This window comes from Gasterosteus aculeatus, chromosome 7, assembly GCF_964276395.1.
Source record: "Gasterosteus aculeatus chromosome 7, fGasAcu3.hap1.1, whole genome shotgun sequence".
NCBI classification, from domain to species: domain Eukaryota; kingdom Metazoa; phylum Chordata; class Actinopteri; order Perciformes; family Gasterosteidae; genus Gasterosteus; species Gasterosteus aculeatus.
The window spans coordinates 29,410,741-29,431,481 of NC_135694.1; the positions used below are offsets into that span (position 1 = coordinate 29,410,741).

General features: G+C 45.9%; 1 protein-coding gene across 3 annotated transcripts in view; it reads right to left on the bottom strand.

The window, feature by feature from the left end:
- LOC120822358 (rho GTPase-activating protein 7) overlaps positions 1–16,114 on the bottom strand; it is a 47,133-nt gene extending 31,019 nt beyond the window's left edge. For all 3 annotated transcript variants that reach the window (XM_040181963.2, XM_040181962.2, XM_040181961.2), the window contains exon 1: positions 15,969–16,114. In XM_040181963.2, coding sequence (XP_040037897.2) covers positions 15,969–16,077 — 109 coding nt within the window. In that variant the 5' untranslated portion in view covers positions 16,078–16,114. The remainder of the gene's footprint in view (positions 1–15,968) is intronic.
- Between the last annotated feature and the right edge of the window lie 4,627 nt (positions 16,115–20,741).

Below are 20,741 nucleotides of genomic sequence, written 5' to 3' on the forward strand. Positions count from 1 at the left end.
ACTGCATCTCCCCTCCGACACTCACATCTCCTCTTCCCTCCTCCGTCTTATCTCCTCCTCTCCACCTTCTGCTTCCATCGATGCTCTGGCTCTCCTCCGTTCTCTCCTTATCCCCTCCCTTCGCTATCCCTGTGTCAGGACCACCCACGTTTGTCCTCTGTCCTGCCCTCCACGTGATAAGGAGCCCAGGTGGCGTGATGGAGTTCAGCCGAGGCCAGCGAAGGCTCGCTGCGTCGCGCCGCATAAGCAGGTCGGAGCAGGTCGGAGTTGCCGCGTGCAAAAAGGGGGAAAACAGCTGACAGGAAGCAACGCGCCGGGCAAAGACCCCGGGCCCCCCCAGAGCTGAGAGCATCGCTTCGGGGGCGGGTGGGGCGTTTCTGTGTGAAAAGGCTCAGAGGAAGAAAGAGCAAAATGTGGGAGCTCTGAATCAGAGTCACTTTATCCGGCGAGCATGATGAATGTGCAGAAATATGCCTCGGAGGCAACGGTGCAGCGAGAGGTCGGTTTCCCTGCACGTGCTCACAACAGAGAGGGGAACAGCGATCCATAGAGACCAGCAGAGAGGTGCGTGGAATCCACACGCACGCCAGCGACATGGCGGGAAAGACACTTTAATTAGAGGATGACGAGGAAGGACCTCTCGTCTCACTGGTCTGCTGCTGTTTGGCCATCACTCCCGTTGCTCACAGGCTCATGGCGAAGCCACTGCACGTCGGAGCTGCTGATACACGGCGCCCGTTCCTCGCAACGTCCATGTGCTCTGGTGTGATTGATAAATGACACAAACGAAGCAAGAAACAAGGGAACTGCTTCCTGTTTCATTCATTTAGGCTTTTAACAATCCCTTTTTTTATCAGGTTGTGATTGTTAAGAAAGTAAGCCGGATAAATAAAAGTACCTCTTCTTATTTCTGATTATTTCAATAGCTATTTAATAATGATTGATTAGGTTTGTGAAGAGCGTGTCCATGATGAGGTGACGTCAGGTGACCAACCTCCTCTACACTCCACTTCACACAGAATCATCTCAGCCACGCGAGAACACAACTTCCTTTTTTATAGATATCGCCGTGATAAAACCATATGAGCCTGTACATCTCGCCCCTTAAAGGAAGGTCTATCATTTTTAGGGTCTGCAGCAGAATTTAGAGACCCGCTAAAGTGAAGGAATGAGGACGAATTAACGAGCGCTATTAACGCCGCGTCACCTGAGGCCTCGCGCTGTCGCTGAAATAAAGGAGAAATGGTTCCATATGAAAAACGTGGCTGCAGGGCGGCGAGTTGCTGCAGCTCTGATGTGTGCGTTTGAAAAAGGTGTGTGCAGTTTGAGACTTCACATTGATATAATTGTGTTATTGTAAAACATAAATAGCCAACTTAGATTAATTGGGATATAGTCGCAACTTAGATAATGGTGATGCCGCCCAAAAAACGGTATGGATTCATTTATTTTGCCTAATCTTTTTATGAATGGGGCTCTGTCAATGAATTCATCGTTCATTTAGTGGTGAATTTTTGGTCCAATTTTATATTTCTCTGATTTGTCTTTTTCACGTAACCCGGGGGATATATTTGATTTAGAAGATGCCAGCTGCCCCCCCCCCCCCCACACACACACACACATATCGTCCTGCAGGCTGAGGACCACAAAATCCACCCACTGTTTTTTTTAATCAGAATCGCACAAAAACAGCTGCAGGCAGTGATCTGACCGCTCACATCTGAAATGAGGTGATTCACTGTGAGTGGTTGGATTTTGTCTTTCTGTACTGCAGACGCTTTGAACCGCTGCCAAAGTGCTCTGCATGGGGCTTTGCACACGGGGCCGAATGTGGACTCTCGAGAGAACAAATGATTAACCTTCAATCTGACAGCAGAATTAACCAACGGGAGGAAAACACTGTATAATAATGTAATCCGGACGTTGACTGATTAGAGATCAACGCAATGGACGCAGAAGAAGAAAACGAAGCAGCCTAAACATCTTTGTACCCAAGTAAAGAAGAAGTTACCGCGATCCATTCGGACACGCTTCGTACAATCTATATATATATATATATATATATATATATATATAATATTATTATTATTATATATTATAATATTATATTATATATATATATATATATATATATATATATATATATATATATATATTATAATATTATGTAATATATTAAAACCTAAGTTATGACTTCAGGATAATTGCGACTTGGCAGTCCGGTTTCCTAACCATCAAATCTCTCCAATGAGACAAAAAATATATAGATAAAATTAGGCACTATACTGAAAAATAACATCTTGTTTTTTACGAACCACAGCCCAATGTTGCTATTTTAGCAATAGCTAAATAATGGCAATATCCTTCATCATTAATCTCTCTGTTTAGTTTTTAGTTTAAAGAGAGAAGCTTGAATCCCCGGTTCATTGGGAGCCGGGAGGCGTGCGCCGTCAGAGCTGCACAGCTCTTCATTGTTTCTCCCCGATGGTCCCGCGGCGTGTCATGACCCCGGCGACAGCTGGTTCAAGAAAATCAAGACAGTGATCGTCCTGGAAGTCGGACCCCTCAAGTTTTTAACGCGTGAATCACCAGAAATATGAGACAGTTGTGTTGCTTCAGGACAAAATACATATTAAGCGTATTTCCACAAGCTGCCTTGGGTTCGATTTAGCATCAGACATTCGTAACTTGCTTCATGCGTGCCATTTTTTCTGGGTACTTTGGTTAAAGTGGACATTTTGGTTGATGACGCTGATCGGGGATCGAAGATCAAACCAAAAGGTTTCGTAATCATTTGCTCGTAGGTTCAACTGTTTGACGTCTGTTGAACCACCTTGCCACCGGCCCTGAGGGCGCCACGGTGTTCCACCATTTCCCCGGGTAATTCAAAGTTCAGAAAAGCCGCCAACGCGTCCCAACAAGCTCCCAACAGCAGACATGATCACCAAAGTAATGAAATGTCCACACAAAGGCTTTACTCCACAAACCAGCGTGAATCTAAATCTGACCCTCAGACAGGGATCTCCCTTCGAGCAGCGACTCAGACACAAACAGATTGTTTTTCAGTCGCCTGCCTGCACGCTGGTCACCTCGTCCAGCGGCAACAAATTAGGTTTTAAGGCGCCGCATCGCGACGTAATGAGAAGCGGGACGCCGGCTGGCCTCGGCGGACACCGGACTCACCTCAACGACGCCCATCTGCCCCGACTCAACGGAGAGCACCATTCATGTGTGTTATTTGTTACCGCATCCACGGGGATCCGTGCCGCACACCACGGAGCTCCTGCTCGCAACGCTGCTTGGAAATGGGTCCCGTGTCCCGTAGCGATGCCATTCCCAAAATTCCCAAAGTTGAATGTTTAAGTCGGTGCAGAGGAGGAGACACCAGGATAGAACCTTTCTGCATAATTAACCATCAACAATAAAATGAAAGCAAATCAGTGGCATTCAGGAGGATGAAATGATGTCGCTCAGGAATATAAAGTAAGCCACATACAAATGTACAACATGTAGAATCACTTTAGATTCGTATTAAAAACACCAGGCGATGAAAAGGCTGTTGTGGGGATTCACTGGGATTAATCTAACAGCCTGAAGCGACTCATCAGGCCCAAACGACTGAACCGAAGCAAACGGATCAAATCATTTACATAGTGAAGTTCTGCAGCGATACGTCTGGCAGCGGAGGACGCGGCTTCGTCGGGCGGCGCCATCGACTGGAGCCTCGACAGCTCACGGGGAGCTTTCCGGAACAACAACAGCGCCGCTGCCTCAATCAGCAGCATCTCTTTCCAATCAATGCGGGCGGAGAAAGAGGCATCTCACTGGATGCTGAATTCATCGGGGATTCTCTCTTTTTGCTCCGCGGTGTTTGGGCAATATGCCCGTTCTAACCTGAGCTCCGCTCACGGCCAAATGGTTTTACCGGTTCTTCCTCTGCAGGCTGACCTTTGAACCTCCCAGTTCCTATCGAGGTTCATCGTAAAGATCCATGAATCGTCGCTTATTTCTAGCTCACATTCGAGGGCCATTTACAAAAAAAGGGAACACTGCCTGCAGGAGTATGAATAAAAATGGATGTATTTAAATTTTCCTTATCTTTGCGCTCACATGAACTGTAAGTATGGGCCGTACGTACAAATGAGGACATAGATGAAGAGATACACCAAGAAAAGGAGATTGCAGCAGGAGAAAGGAGGGCGAGTAAAGCGTTTTATCCAAAACGGGCTCTCGAGGCGCTCACTCTGCTTTAAGAACAACCAACACGCTCCAAACACCAAAACACATGCGGAGCAACGGAGAGTTCTACCAGTTTGCCATGGCGACGGAACATGGCCTCTGCTCGTTGACACTGATGCAAACATAACAACACCAACAATAGTGTAACACCGTACCGGGTTGAGATGACATCACAAATACTCCAAAGTTGCATTATAAAATATATTTCTTAATGTGGTTTAACTGAAGAGGCTGTGATGGAGTATCGAGGCTATTGTAGGTGAAAATAACAATGTATAATTTAGCAAATTCCACGAGATTGAACTCACATATTTGCGAGCATTAAAAGGTTAAAATTCCCAATAAGAAGACAGGAACGCCAGTGTGCAGTTTTTGGGGGGGGGGTGAAGGAACCGCTTGCATCTAGCGCTGAGCTACGCGGCCTAATGGACTCTCCCTGAACCCGCCCACGGCTCAGACACCCCGACCCGGGCTGGAAAACAGCTGGTCAAAATATCTCATTTTAAAAACAAAGGGGAGTTTGGTGTGATCGAGGGCTGAAGGATCTGGATGCAGTAGTTTTAGTGGCTGAACCTCTAAACGATCAGGAAAGGGGACTTTAGACCACCAGAGAACAGAGCTGAACACACGGAAAGGGGCGAGCTGGGAACCCTGATCCATGGGGGGGTCCTCCATCATTCGCCGATGATGTTGGATGACGATGATGGTGATAATCAGGATTTCGGCCATAACAGATGTTGGGCTGCATTGAGGATAATGTTCTATTACTTTTCTCAATTCATTGCAGGAGAAGATGCGAGACAACGATGATGAGCGATGATAATCACGTGCTTTAAAAAGCAACATACGTATTCAGAATACGGCGCTTTTTAATAGCTGCTGGATAATGAATTTTGGGTTTTCATGCCAGCAATCAATTTGTCAAAAGAACAATCGCATTTTACAATTTGTGGATGTCTCAATATTTGATGACACGATGAAGCAATTTTCCCGAAGCGCGATTATGAGTCTCTGAAAACTTTTTCGCTTTGACCTCGCATGAGAGGACAAAAAGTTTGGATGCTCACATCTGCATCGTTGTTTGATGAATTAACACGAACACAAGCGTACAACTTTTTAGATCTTGACAGATGAAGAGAGAAACGGAGAGATACACAACCGCACGTGTACGGGAGCGCTTGATGGAGGGCGGGTAACCAGGTGGTGATGGAGCAGCTTTTAAATGATGCCAGCTCTGATTCGGATGCGAAAACACCGGCCTAAGAATCGCAGTTTGAAGAAAACAGAACACAAAAGCCCTTTTATGATTGCACATGGGGAAAAATGTATTATTAATTTATTTTTCATGGAAACGCATTTTACACACGAGCAGTTATGTGAACATGCTCCAAATATTCAGCTTTCTGGGGTTACGGTATATTTGTTAATGTTCAGACTGAGATTATTAAACATTTTCAAAAGGTGACTAGATTTTTATTAGATGGGTGCAAACATCTGGTTTGGGAGTTGACCCCTTTTGTCTTATGAATAAAATATTTTAATTAGAGTTCTGTTATGTTTCACTTCATATCCATTGAGGCTCTTGCGGATGCAAAGACAAAGAGGTCAAAACGCCAAACTCGAGGGTTCAGAAGCCAACGGGAGACGTTGTGGTGGTTTCGAGCCGCTTTTCATACTTTTCTTTCTGAGCAGATGTCCTCCAAAGACAAACCTTCTTGGACAGTCAATAGAAAACCTGCAACAAACACGTAACGACGAAATCTCCACGGAATTCTGTCTCCACAAGAGGAAATTTAAGCAATGAAGCAACTCAAGAAAAGCGCAACTATCAGATCCCTGAAGTCCCACATTTAGCCGGCTAACTGCAAATGGAAAACCGGCTAACTGCAAATTGAATGTCCCTCAACGGAGGGGACTGAGAGACGGGCAGAGTAGCGGGAGGACTTCCTCCAGAAGAAAGTGCCGGGGGAGCTTCTTCTCTTTGGAGTTTGAAATTTGAGGATTATCTTCGGAGGAGACGTTTGTTTGTGCGTGTGGCCTTCAGATTTTCAATAAAAGTCACAAGAGTCACAGATTTTGACTTTTTTGTTTGTTTTGGTGAGTTTTCAGCAAACAGCAGCAACACCCGTACAAACAACGTCGGGTCATTACCAAACTCCATATCATTTTGAAATCCTAATCTGTTCATTCAATTCATCGCTGTATTTAGGATGAATAATAATCCATAGTAAAAATAATGCTCATAAATCATTTTACAACTTACAACTGAAAAGCTAAATATTCTGAAATCACTCCTTTGATAATAAGAAGTAAAGCTTGACAGTAGATTTGTGAGAGAGCAACGGGAAACACACTCCGCCCTTTTCACAGCTGCACCACTTTATGTAAAACGCTGCAGCGCCGAGGTCTTCCACGGAGACGGGCAACAGCCGTCGTTTGCCTTTCGGTGGAATCAGTCTGGCGCAGCTGGGCTCCGACAGGTAGACGGTGTCCTCCAGGTTAAAGAGGACCTTACAACCCCGACGCAGCACCAGTGCAAACTCATTATTGAAGAAAGATGAGTTCGGGGGAGCCCAGAGATATAAAACAGCAGGTTCAAGTTTAACATGAAGGAATGAAAGAAAGTCCAATCGGGACGGCATGGGGCGGCTGGGGAACTGATTTATAATAAAAATCTACATGAAACTCTCTTTATATTCAAGGAACACGCTGCTGGTTACAGCAAACACACTTTGTGGACACATGCAGACCATTTAAAGGCCGTTTTCCGAATTCCTAACTGTATTTCCATTGATTACACAACAGCGAGCAGTGGAACCTGGTCGGGGCGCTCAGGGTCGGTGGTGCTTTTGCCCCGTTTGGGGGCTGCGAGAGCCACTGCTGTAGTAATCAATCACAGTACTTTTGTGTTGCCATGGTAGCGGCCAATTTTACAACCCTGCAGATGCAAGAGGGGAGCAATGTAAACAAAGATGTGGTGGTGCTTTCAAGGGACGACATAGTGATGTGTCGAAAATCATTTTAAAGCTGTTTTACAGAAAGTTTAGTCAAGGAGAGGAAGTCAGTTTCATAAAAGGTTGCTGTGAATGTTTTGCAACCAAAGCTCGTGTTTACTAGCCTGATAATTGGGGGGGAATTTCCATTTTGTCCATTTTCACAAGGCGCTTCGGCTGTATTCTTTGTTTTCCTCACTGTCAACAAATCCCATGGAACCACCAAAAGCAACAAGGAACCGTTCCAACTAACAAGTCACACTCAAAATGGAGCTTATTTCAATTCAGTCCCACACACACACTCAAAATACCAAGACGAACTAATCCACGGGATGTACAATTTAATCCATTTTAAGTAACATTAAAATGAGAAACAAATATAAATATATATATGGTTTTGAAAAGTCTGTCTTCACTAGGAACAAGTGGACTAAAACATTCAGCACAAGTCTGATTGTTGAATTGACGTTTGATAAGATTAGCGTTTCGGTCCACAAACTTTGGACACGGTTGGTGATTTGGAAATGGGAACGAGTGGCCAGTAAAACATGAGAAAAAAAAAATCCGATTCTCAGGAGTAGAAAACAATGAGGGACTGATTCCAAATGTCACACGAGCTGCAGACCGACTGCACACGCAGCCAGGGCCTCTCTCCGGATGGGGAACAATGGCGGATAAAGCTTTCGTTCTGAAGATGCCAGACCGAAGAGGAGCTTTCGTCCAGACACAAACCCCCAAACACTGGAGTTTGTCTTCGCCAGACGTTCCCGCTCCTTTTAGGGTCACGAGGTGTCTCGCTTTGAAATGACAGTCCTTCCTCCAGCAGTGAAGTTCCTCAACAACAGAGCTGCTTTTCACACAGCCAATCCTGTCCCAGTGACACACACACAATCCCCCTCAGACGCATTGTGAATATAGACGCTTCACTTACTCATTCTGAGAACCGTTTGGCATCTGCTCATGAGTTAGCGGTTTCGGAATGATGCCATAAAAGCAGAGGCAGAGTTTCGCCCCATGATGATGTGAATTGCAGCCTCGCTGGCAGGTAGAAAGACACAAACCCAGCAAAGCACCCATCAGCCACCGTACAGATCCTCCTCTCGGGTGCCACTGCTTTAATAAAACATCAAATGTGCATGTGAACAATTTGCACAAATGATTCCACATGCACAATTGAAAAAATGTGTAACAAAGAGGATCACTGACTAGAAACCCCATTAGCTAAAGTGTTAGCTTGGCAGAAGCGCCTTTACAACAGCAAGCCTTTATGACAATCATTATGTTTGTAATACGCATATTTTGTGCAAATAGATTGTTTCAATCACCCACAGCACAAGGTGCCACCGGCAAAACCCCTGAATGCCGATTGTTACAGTAATATGAAATCTCTGTGCAACCAACAGGAACCGATTACATGAAATATCACGCTTATATTCTCACCCTAAACCCAAGCAAGCCTCGCTCCTCATGCTGCTATGAACCTAATCCAGAAATAACAGAAAACATCTCAAAATAGCTGCAGAAAAAGACAATGTATCAGACTGATCTTTTGTGGGATGTCTGAATGCAGAGACGGGCTAACATTTATTTATAAATACTGAATCCGTGGAGCACAATGTAAGCGCAAAGCAGCACGATCAGTCACTGAAGTACAGTCTGACTTGTTAACTGGCTTCATTTCCCTGAAGCTACATTATTCATGCTGAACATTATACATTTTTGACACTCTGGCCATGTATGCGCTAATACGTATGTCACATTCCAGAGTCCACCCCCCCCCGTGTGTGTTACCAGTGTGAAAGGCCCTCAGGCTCCAGCTTCAGGGGATTGTTGAAAGAAAGTGGCGAAGACATGTTTTTTAATTGAATTTCAATTAGTAAACTCCTTTGAGGTACAAATCCAGGCGCATGTTGTGTGCTGGACGGTAACTTGTGAGGGAAAGTGTGTGTTCAGCTGAAGGTATTTGTCATTGATTGCAGTGCGGGGGGGTTAGCTCCGACGTTAGCGACAATGCTATCAATGGATTTGAATTTGTGGTTTAGAAATAAATAAAAATGGTGGGTAGTGACGGGTGATATCTCGCCATGGCCGCTTGGGCCAATGAGAGTCAGGAGTTGGTTTGAGTAAAAAAGGCACCGTCTCCGTAGCAACCCTCAAGCAAAAGTGTAACATACATGACAACATAACAAACAAAGTTAATGAAGCTAATAATTCCGTTGTCTTTAGCACACTATGTTTGTTTTTAAGAAGAAGAAGAAGAAAAAAAATGGATCAGAAATCACCAAAAACGCCTTCTGTGCATCATTATTGGAGGGCGGGAACAACGCCAGAGCTAAACACTCTTATTACATCACACATTCATATGAATGCATGTATGAACCGCAGGCACCGCGTCGCACAACCGATACTCTCTAGGAAGAGAGAAGAGATTTGAAAAATCAGACGGCATTTCCTTAGGCACCAAAAATCCACTTACGCCCGAATAGAAACGTACAGAGAAGATATCACGTTTCCATGTTGATTGTTTAAGCGTTACGCTCATGCTGCCATCCAAAGACACAGTGGAAACTGCAACAAGGTTTGCTGCATTGCTTATATCAGATCGTTTTGTCGTTGCATATTTAAGCCGCGGCTGCAATGTTTCCATTCAAAGTTTATCTACATGTTAATACCATTTACTTTTTACTCACAAACCAATCACGCCGCCTGTGAGCTAAAATGATTTAATAATAAAGCGGCGGTCAGGCTGACATAAAAAATGCATGAGTCATGACACAGGACCCAGATAAGAAAAACGGCTGCACATTATTTTAAATACCTGTGAGCAGCATTCGCTAAAATGAAGACGACAACAACACGAGTCAAGTGAGAGTTCCAGTTCCCACCATCTCTATTACTGATAGTATATAGATGAAAATATAAATAGATGAAATGGTTAATAGCACTTGTGTGTGCTTCTCTCTGGACCTTGATGACTGAGAGCTGTGCACGATGCGAGCGTCTGCGCTGTGAAGCATTTGATGAGATTTTGATGCAAAAGGTTGAAGGTCAAAAATCACATGTGGGGAATGTGAACATTGAGTGAAGTTTCTGACTGAAGGCCACATGTGTGAATGAAGCACGACCATATAAACATTCTTCCTTCATTTAATTCTTTACTTTATTCTACTTTGACCGTCTGAATTGGATGTTTTATGATGAAAGTGGTAGCGTTATTTCTCAGCAGCCCATATGTTCTCCTCGATAACACATCCAGCTGTCTATAATTCTATAAAGAGGTTTATTAAGAATTTAATATGAATGTCCCCCCCACAGATGGAGGCAGCGGCGTCCATCAAGACGCTAACTTAGCGAGAAGGGAAAACAAGGGTCTGTTCGGGGGCGACACAATGCCGCCGCCCTGCATTGTGTCGCCCAATTTGTGGCCCACGCCGTTATCGCGTGTCCTCCCACCAGATTGGAAAGGGAGCAAGAAAAAAATAAACAGCCATTGCTTTTTTTTTTTTCCCCCAGAGAAACGCAGCATCAACTGAATAGCAAGTCACCGGGCCGGCTTTACATTTTTTGACACTTGTACACAAAAATCGAACAAAAGCACAAAAAAACCCACCAAACAAACCCCGAGACAAATCCTGGCCGGGCTTCAGTGTAAACTGCGCCTGCAGCAAGACGCGCAACCGTGACACTGGAGGCGCATGGAGGATTAATTAAAACAACAATATGAGCTAATCAGTTCATGAGCACCTAAAGGCACACGATGATTTGGTTTGACAGGACCAAAAAAAAAAGTTTGCGCATTTTAATTTCCCAGCGGCCGGAGCGGAGTGTTGAAGAGCGCCTGGATGTGACAACGCGGATATTTTAGCATTCTCCACTCACAAATACCCCGAGGGCCTTGCGATGATTATTTATGAAACCTGTCGTGTAAGGTTTGAGCGGCGGTCATTCATCTTCGTGTGCAGAGCTTGTACATGAAGAACGGCGGTTAACCTGACAGCGCGGTGCCACCCGCAAATCACGGTGTCAGAAATGAGTTGGATCGTCACTCCTTGAAGCAATGTCACCAGAAAGCCGACGATGTGAAGGCCTCGTTCTTCCTGGCGGGGATCCGTGGAATCGAGATCTGAGCCCCCCTCTTGTTGGAGTCTATACGTTTTTGATTGAGAGATCTATTCCATAATGTTGTTGATGTCTCGTACACCTGTAACCAGCTCAGCCGCCGCTGAAAACTGTTTACGATGCTTTTCTTATTAATGGTTTCTACTTTGTGGCTTTTGAGGAGATATTTGTGGCTGATCATCATCTTCTTCTTCCTCCTCTGGGAACTGGTGACGCTTTGTGTCTTCCTCACCAGGAGAAGAATGTGACTCATTTTGTCCACTTCATACATCCAAACCAGATAATGTCTGGTGAGGGCAGCTAAACAAACTAGGGTTTCATGTAGAAGAAGAATGAGGAGCACTTCATGATCAAAGTGAGCTGAAGAGCTCGTGAGCTGGTGGAAACATGTCGCTGCCTCAGTAGTAGTAGCCTAAGTTTCCTGTTGTACCTTTTAACAAACAGACTCCGTGAGCTGCAAAAGAGCCCAATCATTTCAGATAAGTGCCTCCCCTCTGGCTTCGCCTCGGTTTACCGCCACGCCCTTCCTCTGTAAAGATCGACGGCGAGATAATGAGGAAAGGCTCTCAGGTGGCCTCCTCCTCTCTTCCCCCGTTTGGAAGCTGCTGAAGCACATTTCCCCCAAGATATTAAACTATATTGTAGACTTGCACGGGCCTTTTTTCCTCCTTATTCACTAATGTTGTTTCGACAAACCAAAATGATAACAGAGGGCGATTGCGGCTGACCGCATATCATTTATTCATGTTTTCTGTTAAAGGTTAAAGGTGGGAGAGAAAATAGAGATGGAGCCAAAGTGCATAACGGGACAGTTGAGAGGGTTTAACAACGGGAGAAAGGAGAATCTCCACTGTGATGTTCTCATCTATCTACAAAAAACACCCGTGGTCACAGCGATGGTCCTCTTCCCACAGGAACAAACTTTGGCTGAATGCAAACACATATCGGTCATGATGCACGGAGAAAAAGGATAAAATGGTTTGAAAATTGAATTAGTGGCTTCAGAGCTGCAGATATTTCAGCGTAATATTACATTTACATTATTACTTGGTTGAGTATTCTGTGTGTGTCTGCAGCATAAGGTGCATTTGCTCCTTTTGCCTCTTCCTCCTCAGGAGCTGAGCTTTTGTGATCAGAGCATTGGACCCACTTTTCCTCTTTCTTTTTTCTTTCCCAGAGACATAAAATGAAAAAAGAAATCACTTAAAAGGTCGAGGTCAGCGGGAGCAGAACGTTCAACTCCATCTCCGATTTCTACTCAGAACCCACAGCATCGTTTGTACGGGCAGCCTGGTACCACTTTGAAACAGCACACAGGTCAAAAACATAATATAGTATTGATCAGCGTTGGACCGATAGTCGCAGTGACTCCCTGCATACATCCCACACACCTCCGGAGTGAAGAACAAGCTCTTTATGCAGAATATTGGTTTTCTGTTGAAACGTTTGGGAAGGTTTTGGACAAGGATCTCCCGGCTAAGCCCACGTCCCCCGCGGATAAGCGCTGGAAGACGGAGAGAATAAATGAACGCTTTTGCTGTTTCTGTGTGGACGAGACGTCGAAGGGTTTCCGCCACTCAGACATTTCTTTAAAAAAAAAAAAAACGTTAAAAAAAAAACATTTGCCCCAACAGAAAAAAGAACTCGTCGACGGCTCAACGCACAAAGCTCCTTTCTGTCTCATCTGCTCTTTTCAACTACTGGCCAAGAATCCGTCAGTCCTTCTCACTGCGGAGGGGGAAACCAGCCTTGTTTCTCGTCTCCTGCCGCCCACAGATTTCATCTTCGCCAATCAAACCATTTTTGATAAAAAAAGAATATGTATTGAAAAATATTCATGAAATGTGAAGGAACGCCTGCATCAGTAAAAAAGGACAATTTCGGCATATTGTCTGAGCTGATGATGGAGTTGAGTCACCTGGAATCTGAATCTGCATTTTCTTTTCTTTTTTTAACATCACATCTGGAAAGGTTTTTTAACTGTAACATACATCATCGATCGGAATAGTAAAAACGCCCCCCACACACACACACACACACACACACACACACACACACACACACACACACACACACACACACACACACACACACCAGAGTCTCCCGAGTCTCCTGCGCAAATACAGCCACAGTGAAAGGAAACAGAGAAGGAAAGGGGAGAAGCACAGAGTGGGCGAGCGGAGAGAGGGAAAGCCAAAGGAGTGAAGTGTGGAGAAAAAAAAGGAGGCGGTGGGTGCGTAGAAGGAGAGAGAGAAGCCATGTGGTCCCCATGCTCAGGATGAGGTCATCCTGCTGATGAAACCCAGGCAGCTGTGACTGCAGATCTAGTTTGAAGTCTTATTCTGTACGCCATGAAGTTTATTCTGCGCGTTACGTCTTCACATTGATTCCTTCAGAGCCTCAGTGACTCTCTGCATTTTCATTTTTAATTACAATTATGCCCGAGACACACTTTATTACGTAAGGCTATTTAGCTGTAAAATGATTGCATAATTACTTGTTTGTGTAAATAAACAGTGGTAGCTGCTGGGCCTCCTTCTTAACAAAAGGGATGCAGTCTATTTTTCTGTGCCTCCTCTTAGCGTGGCTGAAAGACTGCATTTATATATATACATGTATATATACATATATAGGAAAAATAAATCTCAGCCCCTGTGTGCAGCACAGTGGCCGTATAAAACGATATATCCTGTCACATTAAAGTCTGGTAATCTGGTAAAGTCATTTCTTTCAGGAACAGGATGACTTCAGAGACTTCCCTTTAAGTCTATGAAGCAATCTTATACATCTGGATTGGATCAAAATGCATCTGGGCCCTCTGGAGACCCCCACCCTGTCGTACTGGTCACGTCCGTCCACGAGGAAGGAAAGACGTCTACAGAGTCGGCGAAGGCCGTTTGTCATCGTTGGAATGGAAGCCCATGTTCGGGCTGTGGATCATGACAACGTTTTAACGGAGGGGTAAATATTAGGACAGAGCCAACGGGAGACGCCCCCCCCCCCCCTCCTGTGGGGAGACTCAGAGACAGCCGGTGACGAAAGACAAGTGGAGGACACAGCGAGCGACGGAGACGAGGATTAGAGCCGTGATTCTCCCGGGTCGCGTTCACACTGCAGCTGAATACGGCCGTGGCTCCTCGGGGAGAGACGCAAAGACACAAAAGACACAGGGACACAGTTCATGCAGACTGGGCAGAGTCCACCGACTGTCAAGATGAGAAAAAATTATGCAAAACCACGGCTGTGATTCTACACCATGTGGTGTGTTTAAAATGTGTGCGTGAGCTGCAGGATTATAGAGCACAGGATTACATAATCCATCCCAGCCAATCAGTGAGCGTGGCTGCTCTAACGTCATGTGTGGCGCTAATCCAAACACACACACACACACATCGATGCAAGTGTACACACAGCTGGAGCCGTGCAGGTATCGGGTTCTCACAGGAAAAGCAGAACCAGCTGTCACACAGACAAACACACACACACACACACACAGAGCCAAGCTGCAGTTCACACACTCCTGAGCTGTTCCTTGAGGTTTAAGGAACACTCAGTGAGTCTGGACGTAAACGTACAGCAGAGGGATTATTCCCCCCTCAACTTTTCACTTTACCACTGAAGTTTATTTAAAGCTCTCGACGTAGCGGTTGTGAATTTGTTTGCAGCATCGTGACAAAAACCTTCTGAGCGACGACAGCTGCCAGCAGTCCTCATCACCAATATGTTACCGCTCTCTCTGTGTGGGTGTGTGTTTGTGGGGAAAGCTGCATTTTTAATTTTATATAATGTAACTGCAACCCGCACACAACCTGACCAGGTTGCAGTGGCGCAGCACTAGCTAGCAAGCCAGCGGCGATTCCAAGTTGCTATTTGGCGACCGTCTCTCTCTCTCGTCGCCCTCCGGGTCTCCTTGACATTTCCACGCAGCCGGTTCAGTGGATCAACCTTCCAGTCACACGCACGCGACAGATCGACCTCGGGGGAAATAAAAACCCGCCGTGCCCCGGAGCTTTAGTAAAACCACACGTTTTCGTTCCCACCGAGGTCCGGAGCCGTGATTCCCAGGTGCACTGGTCTGCTGAAACGTGCTCTGTGTCAATGCTGATGAAACACCTCCGGACGCCCGCTGAGGACGTCCACCGTCGCAACGGAGGGTCCCCGAGCGCTCTCGACCCGCGGGACGTGAAGGGGGCCGGGTGCTCGGAGGCAAGTGAGCGACCCTCACAGTTTACGACAAACACTGGAAGAGTTTCTGCTCGGCCTGCTTTCTCTGGGACTTACAGGGCTGTTAGTGATCAGGCAAATCTCAAAAGAAAGTCTTTCCTCACCAGTAACATATAACATATGAAAGGCCATTTTCAGAGCAGAGGCCAATAAACCACCTCAGATTGCATCAGTCTAAATTTAGCCGACTGATGCAAGTAGCGATCAAGCTTGTGCAACAAACAGCCCCAAAACATCACAGAGACTAAGTAGAACTTCCCAGATGCCCCATTGAATCCACCTCAGTGACATTTTCCCACCAAGCGTCACCGCATATGAAAATGTTGATATTTGACCTTGGTTTTCTCTTTTTGCTGCTGCAACTTTCCACTCACACATGTCGTCCCGACTCACCGGACAGCCGCGTCTCCCTCACGCTCCTCCAGAACACGTCCCAAGCCTTGTTGGTGGAGTCCTTCACGTGCGTGCTGAAGGATCTCCGCAGTGGAGTTTTTTGAGCCATATTCCACACAATCAACAGTCACGTATTCCCGCTTGAAACCCCCCCCCCCCCCCCCCCCAACACCCCCCACCGCCCTGCGTTTGTGGAGGGTCTCTGACCCATGTGGGCAGCTCACTCCGTCATGGTCCATGCACAGGCAGAGCAAAGTGGGGAAAGAGGAGGAGGATCACGAAAAGGCAGGGGCGAGGGGGCGGGAGGGCGAGGGGGGGGGGCGAGGGGGGCGGGGGGTTTGACTCTTGATGCAAAAAGTCTGCATGTAATTTGTGAAACACCCGTCCTCTAAATCCCCCACACCTCCCTCTGCAGAGGGTTGTGTGCGATGGAAAACAAAAACGTGTGTGAAGAAGTGTTTATGTGGATGACTATGGAGGTGTGTGTGTGTGTGTGTGTGTGTGTGCACATCTGTGTGTTCTCAAGGGGGATGAACGCCAAACCGAGTGTGAGAAGTGTTTTTCTTTTGTGCGTTCGTGCTTGTGTGGGAATTTAAGGGATTTGGCCGACCAGAAGAGAGGAAATGACATCCAACCCGGGTTAAAGACAGCGGCAGCACACTACGGGAAGAGAGACACGCACACACACACACACACACACACACACACAGCCGCTTGAATTCTTTCTGCTTGTCACACACACACACACACACACACATTTTCCCTCTCACACGAAGCAGCTGACATGTGACTTCAGACATGTTGAATCGGAGTGAAACGACGAAGGCTTGAGGCAGGAGAACGTAGACTGTGTGTGTGTGTGTGTGTGTGTGTGTGTAACTGTAACGGCCGTCAGGAGCACTCAGAGACACGTGACTACGACATGTTTTATACATTCGAGAACTCCAGAGAAACGTCAGCTGAGCCGTCACAGATTATTGGATTGAGATCCAAGAGTTGTGAGCAATCACACACAAACGCACACGATGCTAATTTGTCAACCACGTTGTGCGGAACTGATGTATTCAAAACGCACAATAAAGTGTTTGGCATCAAAAGTACACTACTCCGTCCAACCCCAACAACGACAGCGCAATCCATATGAATTCCGACTTTTACTAATAATATAATAAATATTTGATGGTTTTTGCCCTCCTAGGTAGCATAACATTTATCTTAATGTTTCGTACATTAGAGAAATATGGATTCTTTTGTATCGTATTTTGTAATCATGTAAAAATGTGCCATTTTGGACGGAACTGCTTGTCCTAAACTGAGCGGCCGTCCTGCAGAGGTGTTGATGAGAAAACACATGGTGAACCACGGGAAACAACAACACGGAAGGACGGCCAAGTGTTGTAAAATAACAGATATACTTTGCGCAAGCGGGAAGTGTGAGTTTGAGATGTTCCGTGTTCGGTTGCCAAAATGATCCGGTCCAAAACAACACATTTTCATGCAAAAATGTGTCTGCAAAGACAAACGCAGCAGCCAGTGGAGGGGGAGGTAATCACATCAACGTGTGAAGCAAAGCTTTCTCCCCACAAACAACACCACAAACGGATCATTTTAATTACTCATTTATTTTTCCACTCTATTTTCCCATTTTGTTTGGATTAAAACCTAATTTATGTAACAATGCAGCCAGAATATTTATTTTTATTTTTGTTTATTTGGTTGTTCTTGAGTATTAGACAGAAAAACTGCTTTTTAGCAGTAAAACATGTTATTTTGCCAACCGATATTACAAGTCACAAAAACTTTTTTTTTTTTTGGAAACATCGTTCATTTGAAACAGTTTCAGATTTGGGGATTCAAAGCACTTTTACTCTGAAACAAAAAAGAACTTGTTCTTCAGTCCCTTGTCCCTCCTCCAGCCAGCGGCCTCGCTGCATCATTGAGCTCCTTCACTGCGTCTAACGATGATGAAGCAGCTCTTATCTGCCGTGTCATCAACACGCACGTACAGTAACGCCGCGGTCTAAAAGCGGCCCTCCCTCGCTCACCTGAGAGCTCATTTTGGCCAATTTCAGTCTCAACAAACATCCCGTTGACCCAACTGCCTCTGACATTATGGGATGTCCCTTCCTGTTGTCGGCTCACAATCCAACAACAGCAACGGCCAAAGAGAGTAACATTACAACAACAACCATGCTGAGGATGGGTTTACTTGTTGAAAAGGAAATATACAGTATAGCATGTTAATTCTCGGGCGCTCTGCACATTGTTGAAGGGCCTCTCGATTGGCCCCAACAACACACACACAGCAACACTCCTGCATGCATGTGTCTTTATTAACAGCCCTGTTGCAGAGTAGAACCAGAGGAAAATCACACAATATCTGAGGCAAAGCCACAGGGATCCTACGTAGCTCAGAGTTTAGTTTCTTCAACTCTGTGTGCAGTTTCTTTAAACCCGTCACAATCCAGTACAAAAGCTTTGTCTCAGCAGCAAAATGCATCCAACGTGTCAACAAAAACACAGAGAGCGAAAAAAAAAAAAAAAACGCTGCAAACCAGACGAGTCATGTAAAGCGACAGAAACAGCAGATGTCATAATCACGCAGAGTCTCTGCAGCTAAGCTCAGAGTCTCTGCAGCTCCGAGAGTCTCTGTAGCTCAGAGTCTCTGCAGCTCAGAGTCTCTGCAGCTCAGAGAGTCTCTGCAGCTTAAAGAGTCTCTGCAGCTTAGAGAGTCTCTGCAGCTCAGAGAGTCTCTGCAGCTTAAAGAGTCTCTGCAGCTCAGAGAGTCTCTGCAGCTTAAAGAGTCTCTGCAGCTCAGAGAGTCTCTGCAGCTCAGAGTCTCTGCAGCTCAGAGAGTCTCTGCAGCTAAGAGTCTCTGCAGCTTAAAGAGTCTCTGCAGCTTAAAGAGTCTCTGCAGCTTAGAGAGTCTCTGCAGCTCAGAGTCTCTGCAGCTCAGAGAGTCTCTACAGCATTGAGAAGCTGAACTCGGCTTCAACTTTTCCTGATTTCCCTGAACTGTTTCCTGAAGTCTCGTTGCCTTCTAGATGATCTAGCACACAACAGTTGGAGGGGTTTCACATTCGAACAAATAGAGCTCCGTAGTGAGACATCAAAGTCCCCAACCTACTTCAACGTTTCCGCTCCCCACTCACTTCATTCTTATGCTTTTGTGTTCAAAAGCGCCTCGAAACAAATGCTTGCTATTTGAATATCAGCACAACCCGAAGCTCGATCAATTCACTGTGGTGTTACGCCAAGTTAGGAACATTCATGCTCACTGTCACGGCACGCCTTCGATCTCCCCACAGGGCCTCTCAGACGGCTATTATTATAATATGTGTGATAGAAAGCTCGCCCCCCCCCCGACTCCCAGCCTCCCTTCTCTTCCTCTGCTGGGAGGTTGATGGGAGACCTCTTCTGGCACATTTGTTTTCCCCTTCAAACAAGACCTAAATCAGAAGGCAATTCCAGCAGTTTTTTTTCAAAAGCAGGTAGATAAATTGCGATCTGTGATGCGAACTCTCCCCACTGAGAGTCGGAGGGAAATGCCAGGAAGCCAAGTGAGAGGAGGCCCGCGTCCTCCTTGCGACGGAGCACATCCGCTCGGATTCGCTAATGCACACATGCAGGGTGACTCAGGCGGGGGCTCGGGCCCTTTGCCCGGTGACACCTTGACGGACAGGCGGCCGCAGGGGTTTAAACGTGCGCGCTTTGTTTGTTTTCCCGCGACGACCCGTCAAACTGAAGAGGCACAACAAAACGTTGCCGGATGGACACGTTAAAGCTGATGCTTGTCTTCCCTGAAAGAGAGACGTTTTAATTAAGTAAATAAAGTGATGTCCCTCGTTTTAAAGCAGCTTTCATTTTCTTGAAAAATCTACTATTCTAAGCATGAACGTATTCTATAAACCAATTTCCACAGCGCCGATTTTCCTCCTTGCCTCTGATAAAATCACAGGAGTAGATAACACATTTATGAAATGTAATATTAGCGCTGGGAGCAGCAGAGCACGGACACAAACAGACCGCAACACAACAAAGGCCACGTAGAGTGCAACACCTCGGTTAACCAATTTCTTGGATGAAAACCTCCTCTCATTTCTTCCCCGTTCCTCGTTGTGTTCCCCGCGGGAGAGAAGACGCTGATCACCACAGTTTCGCAGCGCGTGAAGCATTCAGAGATCAGCAGCGCTCAGTAACCTCCGATGCCCCGGAAGCCCGGTGGAACACGGCCGAGCAGAAACTGGACTCAGACTCACAGATAAAGAAACTGAGCAATTTGGTGAGATGGATGAAAGTGGTTTGACCTCCCCGGGGGCAGCTTCAACCTCCCCTCAGTGCCGCCCCCTGCTGGCAGGAGAACTTAAAGAACGTAGGAAACAGGAAAACGCAGTCTGCTGTGGCCCGTAGAAACATGGCAACCAGCTCTGTGAACAAAAACACTATTTAATGTGATAACGTGTTAATGCTACATTCCATTCCTGCTAAAAGATCCATAGAAATCTCGTTCCTTTAAACATGCAACTCCTTCCAGACACCAAAGTCTCGTCTGTGTGGGAGGAACCTGGAGTTGTTTGATAGAAGTAGCAATGAGGATGCACACAGTAAATGCATCAGGTAATGTGTTCACCGGCCAAATCGGTTTTATTCCTCCAGTAAACCCAATGAATCCACACTCAGGGTGAGAGACACGTCTCGGGAGGACCGCCATGTAAATGTATTGTTACTACAAAATGAAACAAACCCAGTAAAAGTCGGCCCTCTCAGACTGAC